This window comes from Lemur catta, chromosome 1, assembly GCF_020740605.2.
Source record: "Lemur catta isolate mLemCat1 chromosome 1, mLemCat1.pri, whole genome shotgun sequence".
Classification (NCBI taxonomy): Eukaryota; Metazoa; Chordata; class Mammalia; order Primates; family Lemuridae; genus Lemur; species Lemur catta.
In genome coordinates, this window is record NC_059128.1 from 124,995,372 (window position 1) to 125,011,568 (window position 16,197).

At 35.4% G+C, this 16,197-nt stretch overlaps 1 protein-coding gene across 5 annotated transcripts in view; it reads left to right on the forward strand.

Annotated features, from left to right (window-relative positions):
• MPP7 (MAGUK p55 scaffold protein 7) overlaps window positions 1–16,197 on the forward strand; it is a 210,289-nt gene that overhangs the window by 173,429 nt on the left and 20,663 nt on the right. For all 5 annotated transcript variants that reach the window (XM_045533134.1, XM_045533150.1, XM_045533127.1 and 2 more), the window contains one exon: window positions 9,393–9,563. In XM_045533134.1, the coding sequence (XP_045389090.1) occupies window positions 9,393–9,563 (171 nt within the window). The remainder of the gene's footprint in view (window positions 1–9,392; window positions 9,564–16,197) is intronic.

Sequence of the window (16,197 nt, forward strand, 5' to 3'; positions counted from 1 at the left end):
TTTCTGACAGAAACCATTTCTGCTTGGAGAATTTTAGGTTGCACGGACTCAACTTAAAAAATATATTAAAATTTCAAATCCAATTTTCCCATCTATTCAGAACTATATTTTTATGTGCAATTTTATGTGTTCAATACTGTGTTTTCTCATAATTTGGAAAGTGTAAGAACTAATTTCTTTATTAGCTGCCTGGCAAAAAATTAAATTTTCATATGGTCTTTCTCTTTTTTTTATGGTGATGCTGTGCTTTAAAAATAAATTGTCAGTGGTATCAAGAAAACTTTTTAAAACCTAAGTAATTTTTTTATTTGGAAATTGCAGATGGATATATTAGCTTCCATCATTTTATTAGCTATTTTGAGTTTCTGTTTTTATTTTTAGCTTGAGATGAGCAGAAAGATTGAAGGGCATTTATGGCATTTGAGCATTTCTTTACGTTTTACTGAGAGCAACTTTGAACTTGTAATATTGCAGAAGTGAATTTTCTATTCAAAAGCCTTTTCACCCTTTATATACAAAATTAACATGTGTATAATTGGTTATTATAATCCATGATGTTCATGTTTCTTTGGTGATTCTTTTTCCTGACGTTGTTTTATAAGATGAATATAGAAGCTGACTACCCTAGCCTCTTCAGATCTCAGTAACTTACAGTTTGTATTGTCATTTATTCTCAGTTTAAACTTCCGCCCAAGAGTTTTACTTGTCACTTTAAGATGGTTTTAATCATCCTTCAGTGTCTTTTGGATAATTTTATGATTGGCATATTACAAGAATATTTTAATAATAATTTTCTATTAAGGTCATGTTGCTACATAGTGTTTACATGTCTGTTATGATTTGCATTATTATAACAGCATTGGCATTATATTCCAAATGTTTATATTAGTAGAAATGTTCACTGTTTTGTTGTCAGGAACCTAATATTCTATAATAATTTCCAGCTGCTTAGTTTTTATTACTATCTACATGGGTTTTTTTTTAACCTTCTTAAAAAGTTCATTTATAGTAAAATTTTCTCTTCCTTATAATTAAGGTACCTATTGAACCTGTTAACTATTTGCTTGGTCAAATTAATCTGATTTTTAAGATGCAAAAATTATCTTTAATCCAACGTTTTTGGCAGTTCTTCCAATTAAAAAAAGTGAAATCTACATTTTAGTACATTTAAAGTGAGAAAAAAGAATTTAAATGTTTATTTTTATCTCCTTTTAAGAAATTAAGCAGTTTTCTTGACTGTGTCTACAGCAAATAAATATATTTCTTAAAACATTAGGAACTTTAGAGTAGATCCTTTTATAAGTCTCTGTTATGATTCAAGAAATTTTCCCTAAAACTTGTTTTCCCATACTACAAACATGTATAGAATTTGAATATATTAAAATTTCATTTAAACATTGGAAATACATAATATCTGATGTTATTAGACCAGTTGTTTTACTATGTAAAGGAAATGTAATCAAAGACTGAAACTGTCCCATTTGAAAAATTACAAGTGATAACCTAATAGTATTTATTTACTTTGGGTTAGCAGACAGCCAAGTCACACTTCTCTAGAGTTGTGTGTGATTTCTGAGGCTGTTAGTGTTGGTTGTGAGTTGCCTTGACTCTGTTTGAGGGCCTTTTATGTTAACAAGCATGTTTGTTCATAAAATGATTACATTTTTTTTTATAAAATGGCATCTTAAAGGTCAAAATTTTATGGAAAAGATCATTCAAATTATAAATATTTACATTATAAATTTACATTGAAGTTACTTATTTGTGGGAGTCAAAGAATGTGGTAGTTTGTGATTTAAAAAAAAATTTCTTATCAGTTTTATTAGTTTGGTTGTAAGTTTCAAAACCCTGAGTACTTTTCTTTTTTCATCTTCACTATCCCAGTGAATATTGGTTCCCTATCTTCCTGGATCCTTGATCTTTAGTTCTTACCCTGTATTCTCATTTTTGATAGTTTTCTAGTGTTTTTGCTTTCAGTACTTTCTTTATATTTGAATTTATTGGTATTCTTAACTATTACGAATATTCAAACTTGGTCTATTACCATAATCACTTAAAAATGTAGAAGATTAGAACCTGCCTCTGAGACATAACCAAAATTTATTTACTGTTTGCTTGTTCATATATTATGAACTCTGTGTTTTTGTGTTTTCTTTTTCAAATTATAAAATTATGTAACATTATAGAAAGTTTGAAGAATAGAACAAATAATGGTCCACAGCCCTCCCTACCTAACACAGCCATTGTCTTTTTTATACATCTTCTTCTGTATTTCCACGTCCATACCAATTTTTATACTAGTAAAAAGGTAAAACTCATACTGTGAGTATGATTAATTGTATCCTGTCCAGTTTCTTCTATTTATTATGTCAAATGCATTTCTATGGTGCCATATAGTTTTATAATTATAATTTTAATGGTTTCAACCCCATTTCTTTGAGGTGTTTCATAATTTGTCATTTCCATACTTCTGTGAATCTTGGTTGCTTCCAAATATTTTTTACCATTAAAAATATTGGTAACACTTGAAGTTATAGGATAGATAGGTATGGTACTTATCTACAGCATGAAACTTTTTTATTTGAAACTTTATTTTATTTATGTATTTATTTAATTTTTTTTTTTTTTTTTTTTTTGAGACAGAGTCTCACTCTGTTGCCCGGGCTAGAGTGAGTGCCATGGCGTCAGCCTAGCTCACAGCAACCTCAGACTCCTGGGCTTAAGCGATCCTCCTGCCTCAGCCTCCCGAGTAGCTAGGACTACAGGCATGTGCCACCATGCCCGGCTAATTTTTTCTATATATATTTTTAGTTGGCCAGATAATTTCTTTCTATTTTTAGTAGAGACAGTGTCTCGCTCTTGCTCAGGCTGGTCTCGAACTCCTGACCTTGAGCGATCCACCCGCCTCGGCCTCCCAGAGTGCTAGGATTACAGGTGTGAGCCACCACGCCCGGCCTTTATTTGAAACTTTAAATAACAAATGATTCTTAATTTACTTACGTCAGCAGGAATACTATTACACAAATGCAATGTAGTGAAATAGCTTTGAAAATGACCAAATCACAGCTGCCTGAGTTTAATTTTTTACTTAAGAGAAATGGCAAAGTTAAATCAGACTGATTAGAAGATTTGCAAAAAAATCTTAGTTTCTAGTCCTGATCCTATGCTGTGAAAACACCTTAAATTACAAGTATTTGAGAATTGTCCCCTAGCAGTTGGGAGCTTTTTAAGGCGAGTGACATTGTCTTACGTGTTTTTGTATTTTACACATCACTTTGAATACAGAGGGGTATAAAAATGTATTTAATCATCTTTGAAAAATGTCTTCTTCCAGGAAAAAAAGCTTATATTTTTAATCCCTAAATTAAACTGTTGCTTCTCTTTGATATTTTTTTCTATTAAATTATTTCATAATGTAGCAGAAGGCTCATCAGTTTTTCTGTTACTGCATCTGTGTATGTAGGGTAGTATTTCAAACTTCCTTCTTGATTTCATTTCATCATTTAATACTTGAACCAAAGCCTTGACAATCATTTTTTATTACACTAACAGGTCTAAATGAACATGTGGGTTGTTATACCTACCTCATAGAGTTGCTGTGACAATAAATTAATACACATACAGCACTTTAAATAGTGCCTGTTTTCTAGTAAGTGCTCAATAAATATCAGCTCCCACCCCCATTTCTACTGTTGTTTTGGTATTGATATTATTAAAAACAGAATGAGCTAAACTCAGACTAAGACTCACCTTTTTCTGTCACGACATAATAACATACAACCTGGTACTTGTACAACAACATATCTATCAACATAAAGTAGTAAAAGGATTGTTCATTAAGTATTTCTGGGACCACTGGTTAATTATTTAGAAAAATATAAAGTTACAGCCACACTTCACAAGCTTGATCTCATGATTACATCTGAGTAATTCCAGATGGGATAAACAAAATTAAGCATAAAACCATGCAGCCCATTTTTTAAAACTTAAGAAAATATAGGTGAATATTTATCAGACCTAAGGATAAAAAAATCATTAAAAAAAGAGGAAAGAAATTTACAGATTCAAACACATAAATATTTTAAATTTCTTTATGATAAAAGTTGAAAGGAAAATTGAAAAACTTTAAAAGTCTTTGCAACAAATAGGACAAAGGGCTCTTGGCCTTATTAAAAGATACATGCGTGCATGTATTTAGGAAGACCTTAATCAAGCAGTGATCAAAATGTATTAACCAACAATTTACAGAAGAAATAAGAAATGCAAGTGAGTAATAAACATGAAAAAAATGTTCAGTCCCACTAACAGTCATATAAAGTAACAATGACGTACAGTTTTCACTTGTCAAAACACCAAAGATTTTAAAGAAGTGATTAGAAGTCCTTTTATGAGAGAATGGCGAAATGAGCACTTGTATGTAGCACTGGTGGAAATGGCCATTGTTATTAACCAACCTGGGAAGTGTTTGTACAGGATCTGTCCAGCTTCCAGCAATCTGTCCTAATGGAATCATCAGTGACGTAGAATAAAGGTATGTATTAGGGATATTTATTGCAGTCTTACTGAAATAAGGAACAAATAAGCAACTTAAATCTCTCCCTTTATAGTTACAACATTTTTTTACTTGAAACAAAGCTGTAAATTAAACGATAAATTAATAAGTCATCGTAAGTTACTTCTCCTGGAAAATATTAGATAAGCAGCGTCTGCGATTAGGGCCGACCTGCAGCTGCAGTCTCGCTCTGAAGTCACTTTCCTATTGTAATAAAGTAAGCATGCTGTTCCTTTCAGAAACACAAATCTCCAGCAGCTGTGGGTAAGCTTTCTGGAAAAAGCCTGTCCATAAAAATGTTGAGCCAATTATAAATTACGAAAATGTGAAATACAAGGAAAAGTGTATTTTGTGCAAAACTGTTCCCTTACTCTAAATTCCTTGTTAATGTTCCTTTTCCCTTCCTTCGTTTTTTAAAGCCAGCACTTGCTAAGACTTTTGCAGTGAAAATGAATGAAATTAAATAGGTTTACATTTATCTAAAAGAATCCTCTCCTTACTTTCTACTTAAGGTCACATTTTTTTTTTTTTTGGTCTCTTTTTTAATAAGAGAACCAAGTAAGATCTGAAGGCAAGAAATTATTAACCCCCTTTTCCTGACTTCAAATTTACTCTCCTAATTTAAGCCTAGACTTAACTAGGGTATACTGACGCATCAATCGGTATTTTACTGAAATTTGAAAATTGCACTCTGTGTACTGCCTGGAAGGGCAGGCTAAGTGCCCCATCACCTCTGACTACCCATGGAGGACAGATTCTAGGAAAATCGCCTTTTTCAGGGTGTGGGTGGGGGGTGGGTCTGAGAAATAATCACAAATAAATACTCTGGATTTTATACGTTTTGTTGTATCCTTTGTTCTGGCTATTTTATTGGTTATTCTGGGCTGGAAATTTTTCTTGTTTTCTTACTCTGCACGTGTGTGTATATGCATGTATGTGTGTGTGTGCATTATGTGTCTATGCATATGATTGTATATGTGTGTATGTAAATATAAAGCATTTATATGTGTATGCAGATCAGGAGAGTAAGGGAAGGATGCTCTTTAAATTTAAATATGGTAACAAATAATATATATCCTAGAAAGAGAATCTTAAAAAAGAAAGAATAGTTAATACATACTAAACCTTTCTGTTGTATTTAAAATGCCTTACAACTTATTAAGATACTTGAGGCATTTTAAATCTTTAACACATTTAAATCTGGCTTTACTTTTTATATTTTTAAAAACTTATTAATGAGCCTCTTAATTTACTTTTCCCTTTTTTGGCTAGACTCTGTGCTCTGGGAATACAGGGATACGTGTTCCTGCCTTCAACATTCTTCCAAGTAGGAGGCGTAATCAAGTGCGAATCTGTAGCTGACACGTATAAGCGTGTCCCGTATACCAGGGAAGGGGGCCAAGTGATTTACATGAATTATTTAATCCTTAACCACCCTGTGAGGTAGATACTACTAATATCTGCATTTTAAAGTGGAGAAAATTAGCCTCAGAGAAGTATTTTTAAAACTCCCCAAGTCCCACAGCTGATAAGTCCATGGCAGAGGCTTGGTGCTGGCCCAGCCCGGCCACCTCCAGCGCTAACTGGGTAACACTGGGTGACCGGCTGCTCCTACAGAATCCCTGTGGCAGCCTGACTGCCTTTTCTGCTTTGTTTTGTAAAATGAGGATATTGGTCGAGACGCTGAAGCTTCATAACCTGTGTGAATTCCACCTAATTGGTAGCCACTACTGAAAAACTGCTGGGAACGAGTGCAGTGTGTGACAGTGACAGCTGTGCCCCGCAGGAACCAGGCAGGGAGAAGCCCCGATGCCCTCAAGTTCCTTCCAGCTCTAAGGCTTTGGCGTATTAAGGCTTTTGCATACGCAGTGTTTTGTCCTTCTGTCTGCCTCTTAAAATTTTAACTTTGGTGAAAATACCAAATGTGTCACTCTTTCTTTGTTGAAAATTATATTAAGAAGATAAAAGAGGAATAGTAACATTTTTGTTGCTGCCTTTTTAAATTAATTTGGTGAGCTTTTATCAAGTACCTGTTCTGTAGCAAGCATTGTATTAATACAACCGACATCACCAAACCATCCTGCGTGGCCCCGTTGTTGACATCCCTACAGCCTCACTTTGGAAATCTGACTACCTTCTGTCTTTCCCCACTATCTCTTCGTTGTTGGTGAGGAAAGTAAAAACTTCAGTGGATTGTAAAGACTCAATTAGGTGACCACACTGAGAGTCAGGATTTAGCTGTGATTCGCTGATCAGAAATTTTTTAGGTTTTCACTTTTGGACTTTATTTGCTTTGGATGAAGCATTTATGTCCTCCTTACATCCATTCCTGTGCCCAAAGGAAGTGGTGACTAGAGGAAAACCCTCCCTCCCTACAAGGCATAATAGTGAAGGAATTTATAGTTCTCCCAGCTTGTCCTGTAATTGCCTCTCATGGGGCGAGAGCTATGGGAACCTAAAATTAGAACACTATGGAATACCGCCTTCTAACTTCTCTGGTTAGAATAGCTAGTGTATCATTTTTGTGCTCAACCAGGAGCCCTCTTAGACTGGACTGCTGTCTGAGCCAGCTCTCACCAGTGACAGAGTAGGGGGCGGAGGTGGGATTACTAAATTCTGCCAATTAGGAAGACACGCTTGTCTAAGAACCGTGCACCAAAGCATGGGGGTAGTGGGAAGGAACTCAGCTATTTCTGGAGTGGTGTGTTACGATCCTGCGACAGAAGAGGACCTTTTTCTGGATTCTTACCAATCTTTCCCAATAACCTAGAAAGCAAGAGACGCAAAGAGTAACATATGACCTTTCCTGTGGCCCTTTGCAGAAAAGCTGGAATTCCCTCTGCAGGTGTGATTTTCGAATCCACACCTCATTTCCTCGTCCTAGAACCGGGGTGAGGCATTTCCCCTTTTGCTGCCCTCGGATCTCATCTCTTTTTGTAAGACACCAAAGTGATTCATCACTTGTCCTGTTCGCTTCTCCCCTACCTTTATAAGGGAGCTTTAGAGCGACTCTTCCTTGTTTGAAATCCTCTATAAGTAATCTTTTTCCCTCAAATAACCTCAAAATCTCCTCAAAATCAGAATAACTCTTGGAGGGCCACAGAAGTATATTATCATATGAATTTTTATCACTCCATTCTTAGTATCTTAATTGATTTTTATTAAGCTCTGAATCCATAAGGTGAGTCATATAACTCTGTGTCTTGTCATTGATAATTATTTTTTAATATTTTATTTTGAATTCTAAAATCCAGTGGTAATAATTATTCACTTCCTTGATGCAGTCATCCCTTAGTATCCATGCACGATTGGTTTCTGGACCCCCCAGGATACCAAAATCCACAGATACCCAAGTGTGTGTGTATATATGTGATGGCCTCATATTTGCATATAACCTACACACATCCTCCTGTATACTTTAAATCATCTCTAGATTACTGATAATATCTGCTACAATATAAATGCTGTATCAATAGTTGTTATACAGTAGTATTGTTTAGCAAATAATGACAACAAAAAATCTGTACATGTTCAGCACAGATGCAATTGTTTTTGAATATTTCAATCCACGATTGAATCTGTGGATAGGGAAGCCACAGATTTAGAAGGCTAACTGTATTTCCTAAAATCCACACAGATTGGTTATTACATCTTTGCATTTTGTTTTAAAAAAGTCTCTATGTTTTAAAGTTCTCTACTTGTCTGATCAATATTCTTTAATATATTTTTATACCTTTAGAAATGTATTTGCATTCTGTGTTGTACTATGAAGTGGATACAACATTGATATTATATAATGGTTTAATAAGCAGACTGTTTTCTTTCCTCTTAAGATTAGAATTGTGAGAGAGTGCAAAGATTGGTTAGGTAGGTAGAGAGTCAATTGCACACCTTACTGAATTCATGAGTGGTATGTATGATACTCTTCCCTCTTCTAGAAATAAAACCAGAATGGTGCAACAGCACAGAGTGCAAGCAGAATGAAATGGGAGCTGACTGGGAAAAGGAACTTTAGCCTACACTTTTTAAGGCCACGTGTTAAATGATAACAGTGAGCTGGAGAGACCTTTTTAAGCAGACATCAAGTCTATTTAAGTATTTAAAAAGTTATTTTAGTAAAACTAAATTTTGACGAGCATATGCAGTTGAGACTGCAAAACTAATTTCTTTATTTCGTATGCTTCAATTTTGTAAAATTGTAGAATTTCCATCTGAGTAAAAGAACCTGGATTCAGTCATTTCCTCTGTCCCTCTGGAGTCCAGTTAGACTTAAAGGACTTACTTAGAACCTAATGGTTATTGACTGAGCCCGGTTCTGTCAGCCTGATTCATGGATAGGCTTATTTGATTTTATTTAACAATAGATCTGTCTGTGCCACACATATGTTGTTAGGCTATGCTTAGAATATAATATAAATTTTGTTACTATTTACGAATGAGAGAAATTGTCATTTATATTTAAAGTACTTTTACGGCTTTTTAAATAACTTTCTTATATCAAATGTGTTCACCAGTTCATGGTAAATTATCTTTCTGATTTCCGACTTATTTTGCTATATTACACAGTTATTTTACTCAATGATTTCTGAAAAGAGCTCTTTATGATTTAGAACCAAATAAAACTTATATTATTATAACTACAGTAATATTAGATAATCCTCTTATAACTTGTTTTAAGAAACTGTGTAGTATCTAATTTTTTTCTCTTACTAAATGCACTTATAACAATATTATGGTGAATAAAATACAACCCAACTTGGAGGGTTTTTCATTTTTGTTTTTTGAGGTTTTCTTTTTTGGTTCATGTTACTAAAAACATGTATAATTTTAATATTTGCAGCTGGTTTTAGAAGAAGTTTTCGTCTTAGTAGGAAAGATAAGAAAACAAACAAATCCATGTATGAATGCAGGAAGAGTGACCAGTACGACACGGCAGACGTGCCCACGTACGAAGAGGTGACCCCGTATCGGCGACAGAATCATGAGAAATACAGACTTGTTGTCCTGGTTGGTAAGTGTTCGTTTCTGTGTGTGATTCTGAGGAAGTAGGTGAAGTTGTAAGAACTTAACTTCAAAGCATATCACACTGGAAGTTTTCAGGCTAAAATCCCCTCATCTTGAACACTTCTTGTCTGGTCTCTAAATTAAAATATTTTGTCCTTTGTTCTTATATAACATTCAGAGACTTTTAAGATGTCTGTGAAGGATGGTACTGTCCGTGTAGTGGAATCGCGCAGGAGAGCAGAGAGCAATCACCAGCATGATGTATTACACACATCAGGGCAATTGAGTCATAGAAATGAATATTTTTAACACAGTGCAAGTTCCTTTAGAATCATTTTGAGGCAGCGGCATGGTATAAGCTTCCCATGGCATTCAGACATTCAGTGAGATAAACTGTTACAGCAGAGCTCTTTCCAGAACATTTCAAGCTGAAAAGTCAGTTAATGAAACTGCTTTAAAGTAGTTAATGGACGTATGTTGGTATTTCCACAAACATTGGTTGGTTTGACTCAGATCAGCAGTGTAGCATCTATCTTGTGCGCCCCACCCTTGTGATGTTTCTTTAAAAATGTAGTGAGAGGTAGTTAGGTTCCCAGGATCAAAGCCCGTGATTTTGGAAAAATGTTGGAATAAAGGAACCTGGTTTCTTTTGTTTGTTGATCCTTTATAAACTCAAGTGACAGTACGGGGATGCGAATCCATGGAAAAGCCAAGAATCACCCCATCTTAGTAAGGTGGAGTCCTCTGAAAGGTCATGGCACGTGCTATTAGTTCAGACAGATGGGGGGGTGACTCGTGGGAACTCAGGAGGATTTCTCATATCTAATGGCACAGGAAGTGATAATTAGCATCATCAGATATTAACGTTGCGTTATTTAAAAACACATATGCACATATTTCAAAGGAAATTCAAAATTTCCTTTGTTAGCAATGTCCACATGTCCTCCTCTGTGTATACAGAACCTTCCCAAACCTGGAAGAATATTTCCATGGGTTTCTTTGTTTACCGCAGTTTACACTGCCCTGCTTCCATTCCTCGTGGAGTCATGCTATGGAGAATACACTCATTCCCCAGCCCACACAGAGCCAGATGGCCATAGAGAAATCCTTTTGGGCCTCCCTGGGGCTACTTGAGACCTCCTGCCCCTGTCCCGCCCCACTGTCCCTCTGTGCCTCCTCCCTCACCAGCACCTATCTCGGCAACATCTCTTCTCAGCTGAGGAGGGAGATGTGTAGTAATAAAAGGGCAAAGATAGCATGATTTCCTTTTTTCTTTTTTTCTTAATTTATGTCTGTGAGGCAGGACGGAAGGTAAGAAATGAGCCTCCAGGACAAGACAAGCTGCCTTGGAATCTGTTCTGCTCATCAGTAGTCATGTGACACTGCACTGTAGTCATGTGACACCATACAGTTTGCATTCTCTCTGGGCCTCAGTTTCTTCATCTGAAAAAGGGTGAAACACCTGCTTGCTAAGTTTGTTTTGAGGGTTAAACAAAATAATCTTTGCAAAGACTTAGGCCAATTCTTGGCACCTAGTAAGGTTTTAATACAAAGGAGTTCTTACACATTAACTAAAAATATTAATAAAATAAATATGAAATGTTCAAACATCAGTAGGCTTCTGCTGATTTTGAACCTGAGTGTTCAAAATACTTAGAAGTTAGATTATTTAGCAATTGATCATCTGAAAGAGCTAATCAAGCAACGGGCACACATTTTGGAAGTTCTGGATTATTCCTGAATTAACTGTTTAGTTTTCAAGATTATAAAAAAATTGTACACTTAGGAAATTACTTTCTTGGCTCCTACAATGTGTGTAGGAAGACGGAAAGAGTATAAGCATCGTGGTCCTACTCAAACACAATTTACTTCCTCCCAGTGTTTTCAAAACCACTGGGAAAAATGATGTTTGCCTTGAAATTATTTGATAAATATTGTTCAGAAGGTACAAAGTATTATTTTTTCTATATTATGATAATACTATATGATTTTTATTCTTGGATTTAATGTTCAAGAAATAATAATAGACCAAGTTGTTACCATGGCAAAAATATAACAACGGGGGAATTCGAGCTTTGATCAGAAGTGTTTAATTTTCTCTTCATTTGGTAAATGTGTTATTCCTAAGCACCATTTTAGCCCCTAACACATCTCAATGATAGTTTCTGTTAATAAATTCCCTCTGCATTTAAAAGTATTTTCTAAAAAAGTTTGTTAAAACCAAGTGTCAGGCATTTAGTACATTTTCCTACATGACAAGTTTTATATTTAACGAAAACTGACTTTTTAGAAAGTAAAGTAATGGAATCACTTAATTTGTGGGGGAGGGAGTGGGGAGAAAGCTTCGGTGTTAAAAAGCTACTGCAGCACTTTTTGTGGCTTAAGCCAAAACAAGAACAAAACTCATCTTAGGGATCTTCAGACAGATGGTGACTTGTTCTGCCTGGTTAGGAGGCATGAGAGGAAACTAATAATAAATCCTTCTGTATTTTTCATATTTCTAGCTTGAGCATTAAGTGCTATTCTGCCCTGCTTTGTGCTGAATCTTAATATGCTGCCCAAAGACAGCTTGTAGAGGTCGTTTGAATAAATAGACATTTATAAGACACTTGTTATTTTTCCATGAAATTATGGCACAACACAAAGTGCCCGTGTAAAACAGAGAGAAAAGTCAGCACTAAAACCTAAAGGTGAAGGTTAATATGTTTATTAGAATTCTTATAGCTTTTTGTTGAACTTTGAAGGCTTGTAGGAATTAGAGTCTACCCTGGAGGATTTTCTATAGATAACTTTGAAACCAAAAGTCATAATCAAATTCATGAGTGTGTGATGGATTTAAAATTATAATCCCTGATGTAAAAGATAAATGTGATCTTTATTAGAATCACAGTGGGCTTTTTATGCCCTTGGTCTACTTTAAATATTTATATTCAGGCATAATTTCTGGGCATAAATCTCAATTCTGTTCATTCAGCTGATTTCTGTGGATACCAACTGTGCTGGACACAGTTCCAGGCTCATAAACGTTTTTGCTGTTGCACTATTGACGTTCTGATGGGAGAAGATAGACCGAAACATTCTAAGTTAGTAATAAATAACAAAGTCACTTGTATAGTTGTCAGCCAGTGGGTGAAAGTCTAGAGAGGAAGGTAAAAGTGGAACGGGTAGGAGAACAGAGAGCTGGGACAAGGACAGGGTGGATCTTGAATGGAATCGGGAGATCATGGTGAAAGGTCACGATATGAGCAGATTCTGCAGTGGAGAAGTTCCCCATCCCTCCTTCTGCTTAGCGAAGGGAGACTCGGGGGTGGTTTTATTTTGACCTCTTAATTTTATTGCACTCTTTTCATAGCTCCGACACAGAGGCGAGATGAGGGTCAGTCTATGTAAGTCTGGTGTAAATAGCTGCATTGGAAAAGTGTTGCTCTTTCAGCAAACTTCCCACTCCCGGTTTGCTTACTTCTCCCTTTCTCCCTTCCTTCCTTCTAACATTAGCATACTAATCAAGGCTTTTTAAGTAATATTTTCCTCCTACTATGAAAGCAACAGAAAAACAAATCTGCACCTCTGTCTGGGCTTGTTATGAACTGATATGTTGCTAGACCTGTTAATATAGTTTGATTCCAAGGGAACTTTAAATTTAGTTTTATAGATAGATTTGTCACTCTTAAACACAAAAACCCAGCCATCCACTAATATGATCATTCCAGATTGTGGGTCAAATATAATAGCATGGTTGTTTTTATCTTATGCCTAGAACAACAAAATAGTAGTGCTGCGATATGATAAATAGACTTTTTATAACACGTCTGATCTGAGGGTTGCGTAGAGATTTCATTTGATGTATCTTCCAGTACATCAAATGAATAAGTGTGTTTTTTCAGGTTACAGAAGCAGTTTGGATATTTATTGCAGACTCCAGTCATTCTTATTTTTTTCTCTGGATAATAAGAGTAACAAGTCATCTGGCCAATACCATAAAAACATTTAGGGGACAATGTGGAAGAATTTTCATGTGAAGCAGTGCAGGTATGCTAGGGGTGAACACAGGAGAAACCCACGTCTGTTCAATACCTTTCCGCATGCTATGCCATTTTTATGTTTGTGCCAAGATGTACAAAGATCAATAGCAAAAGTGAATAGTACTTGGTCAGAGCAACAAATGTTTTCTTCAATATTCAGCTTAATATTGGACATTAATCCAAATGTTGGACATAAATCCAAATAAAATGAATTTGTCATTAACGCATTATGACTATTACATGAATATATAGTGTGCTAAAACTAATTTGGCAATCTCCACCTACCTGCGTTTCTTTTTGTAGTTTCTTTGCTAACATATTATTAACACTATAATCTTTAGCATGACTGTCTTTTCGTGGGTAAGGTACCAACCCACCTATATTTAAATCATTAAATTCAATTTGATACTCATTAGCCTTAAGAAAAACTATACCCAAATTCTATGCTGGATATTTACAAATAAAAATTACTTTATGCTCACTCTTTGTAGACTACATGAGTGTCATTTAAAAAAATATGTACCATACTTCATTGATTTCAGTAAGATTATTTTCACAATAATAGTACATTATTAGTCTAATAAATATTTATTCATTCACTTAGGATGTGCACACTAACACATAAATAAGTGTATGGTTGAAGCTTCAAAGTACAGTGCCTTAGAGCATAGCCATAAACTTTTTTTTCAGTAGAAGATCATACTGATATTCTAAAGTGTTATTTCAAGGCACTTATGGTTTCAAGTGCTATTCTAGTCACTGGTGTTTTACCTCAAAGCTTTCTCCATTCATTTAGTTTTTGTGTTTGTTTCTTAGTTGTATATGTGTGTTTCAGATTCAGAAAGTAAGTCTTTTCTGAGACAGTATTTACAGAATAAAAATTTTTATGCATCAACTATGAACTAATTTTGAAAGTATACTGTGCTAGCATTCTTTTTTTAAAAAAAAAAAAAAAGAAAGAAAGAAAGAGAGACAAGGATCTCACTCTGTCACCCAGGCTGGAGTGCAGTGGCACAATCATAGCTCACTGCAGCCTCAAACTCCTGGGCTCAAGTAATCCTCCCACCTCAGCCTCCCAAGTAGCTGGGACTACAGGCACATGCCACCACATCCCTCTACTTTTTAAATTTTTTATAGAGACAGGGTCTTGCTGTGTTGCCCAGGCTGGTCTCAAACTCTTGGCCTCAAGCAATTCTCCCTCCTCAGCCTCCCAAAGTGCTAAAACTACAGGTGTGAGCCACTGCACCCAGCCAGTGCTAGCATGCTAATAAAAATATATTTCTTATTTTGCATACATAAACATTTGTTACAAATCATAAACACTTAAATGTGTTTGTGGAATAAAAAGAAAATCTGAAGTAGAGCAAAGAAAACAATCTCTCATAATTACATGGGTAATGAGGCAGTAATATCAGCCACCTCAGGGTCATGTGGGGAAAAGGTATCATATATGTCTAAATTCTTCTATGTAAATGAAAGCTGAGGATTTGCATATAAATTTTTTAACCTTTCTTTTTAAGATAAAAATAAAGGAATCTTTGCATATGGCTAACAGTGACTATTTTCTTAAATGTAAAGTTTTAAATAGAAACTTTATTCACATTTTATTGACACCTTAAGTGGGCTATGTTTCTTTGGCTAAAATGAATGAACCCTCATAAAATCACACAACACATTTGCCTACTTTCAATAAACAGTTACTAATTAAATACATAAAATAATTTAACATAATATGCCTTTCTAATTATTTATCTAATTGACACATTTTTTCCCAAGAACTTCAACTAACGGAGATTGAGGCACATGGCTTTTATTCTTCCTTTCCACCATGGTACATGTTTGTAAATTCTTGTGAAATGTTTTTAAAATGAAGCAGATAAATACTTATTTACATTTCAGCTGTGACTATAAATATTCTTTTAGTTTCTTTTCGAAGCTAGTAAGCACATCAGCTTTAGTTCATTAGCTGATTTCCATGTTAATAAACTTCAAAATCATTTTTAATGTGCTTTTTTGGCTTTTGCTTACATATATCGCCACTGTGTATGATTTTCCTTAGTCCTGGATCCAGAATCCTAGCAGACATGTCCCTGTGTGTGTTGCACAGGCCTGGTATGCCCATCATCTTAATTAAATTTACCTTAGGCTTCTCAGAGGTTCTGCACGGAATGAGTTTTGAGATCACCAGATTTGACTTCTGCCACTTTTATAGCCAGCATCTCTGCCTATTCCAAAAGCATGGACAGTCCCCTGTCTACAGCATGAAGCAGCTCGGGATGGGGTGTGAGATTCCGTGCTGTCACGGATCACGGCCCAAAACAGACAGGGGAGTAACCGGTACCCGGGTTCGTGTTTTGTCAGCATCCTTTTGATAAGATCATGGGTAGGGTGGAAAGAATGAAGACTTCTGAGTCAGACAGACGGGCTTGTGAACACCAGCTAAGCCACATTCCAGATGTGTAACCTTTGGAGATTACCTAACCTTTCATTGTGTCTCATCTATAAAGTAAAGATACTGATGTCGTTCTTGCAGAATGAGAATTAGTAACGGTGTGTGTAAGCTATGTGGCACACACCTGCCTCACCTTGTCGGCATCCTCATTGTCACTACGCTATGTA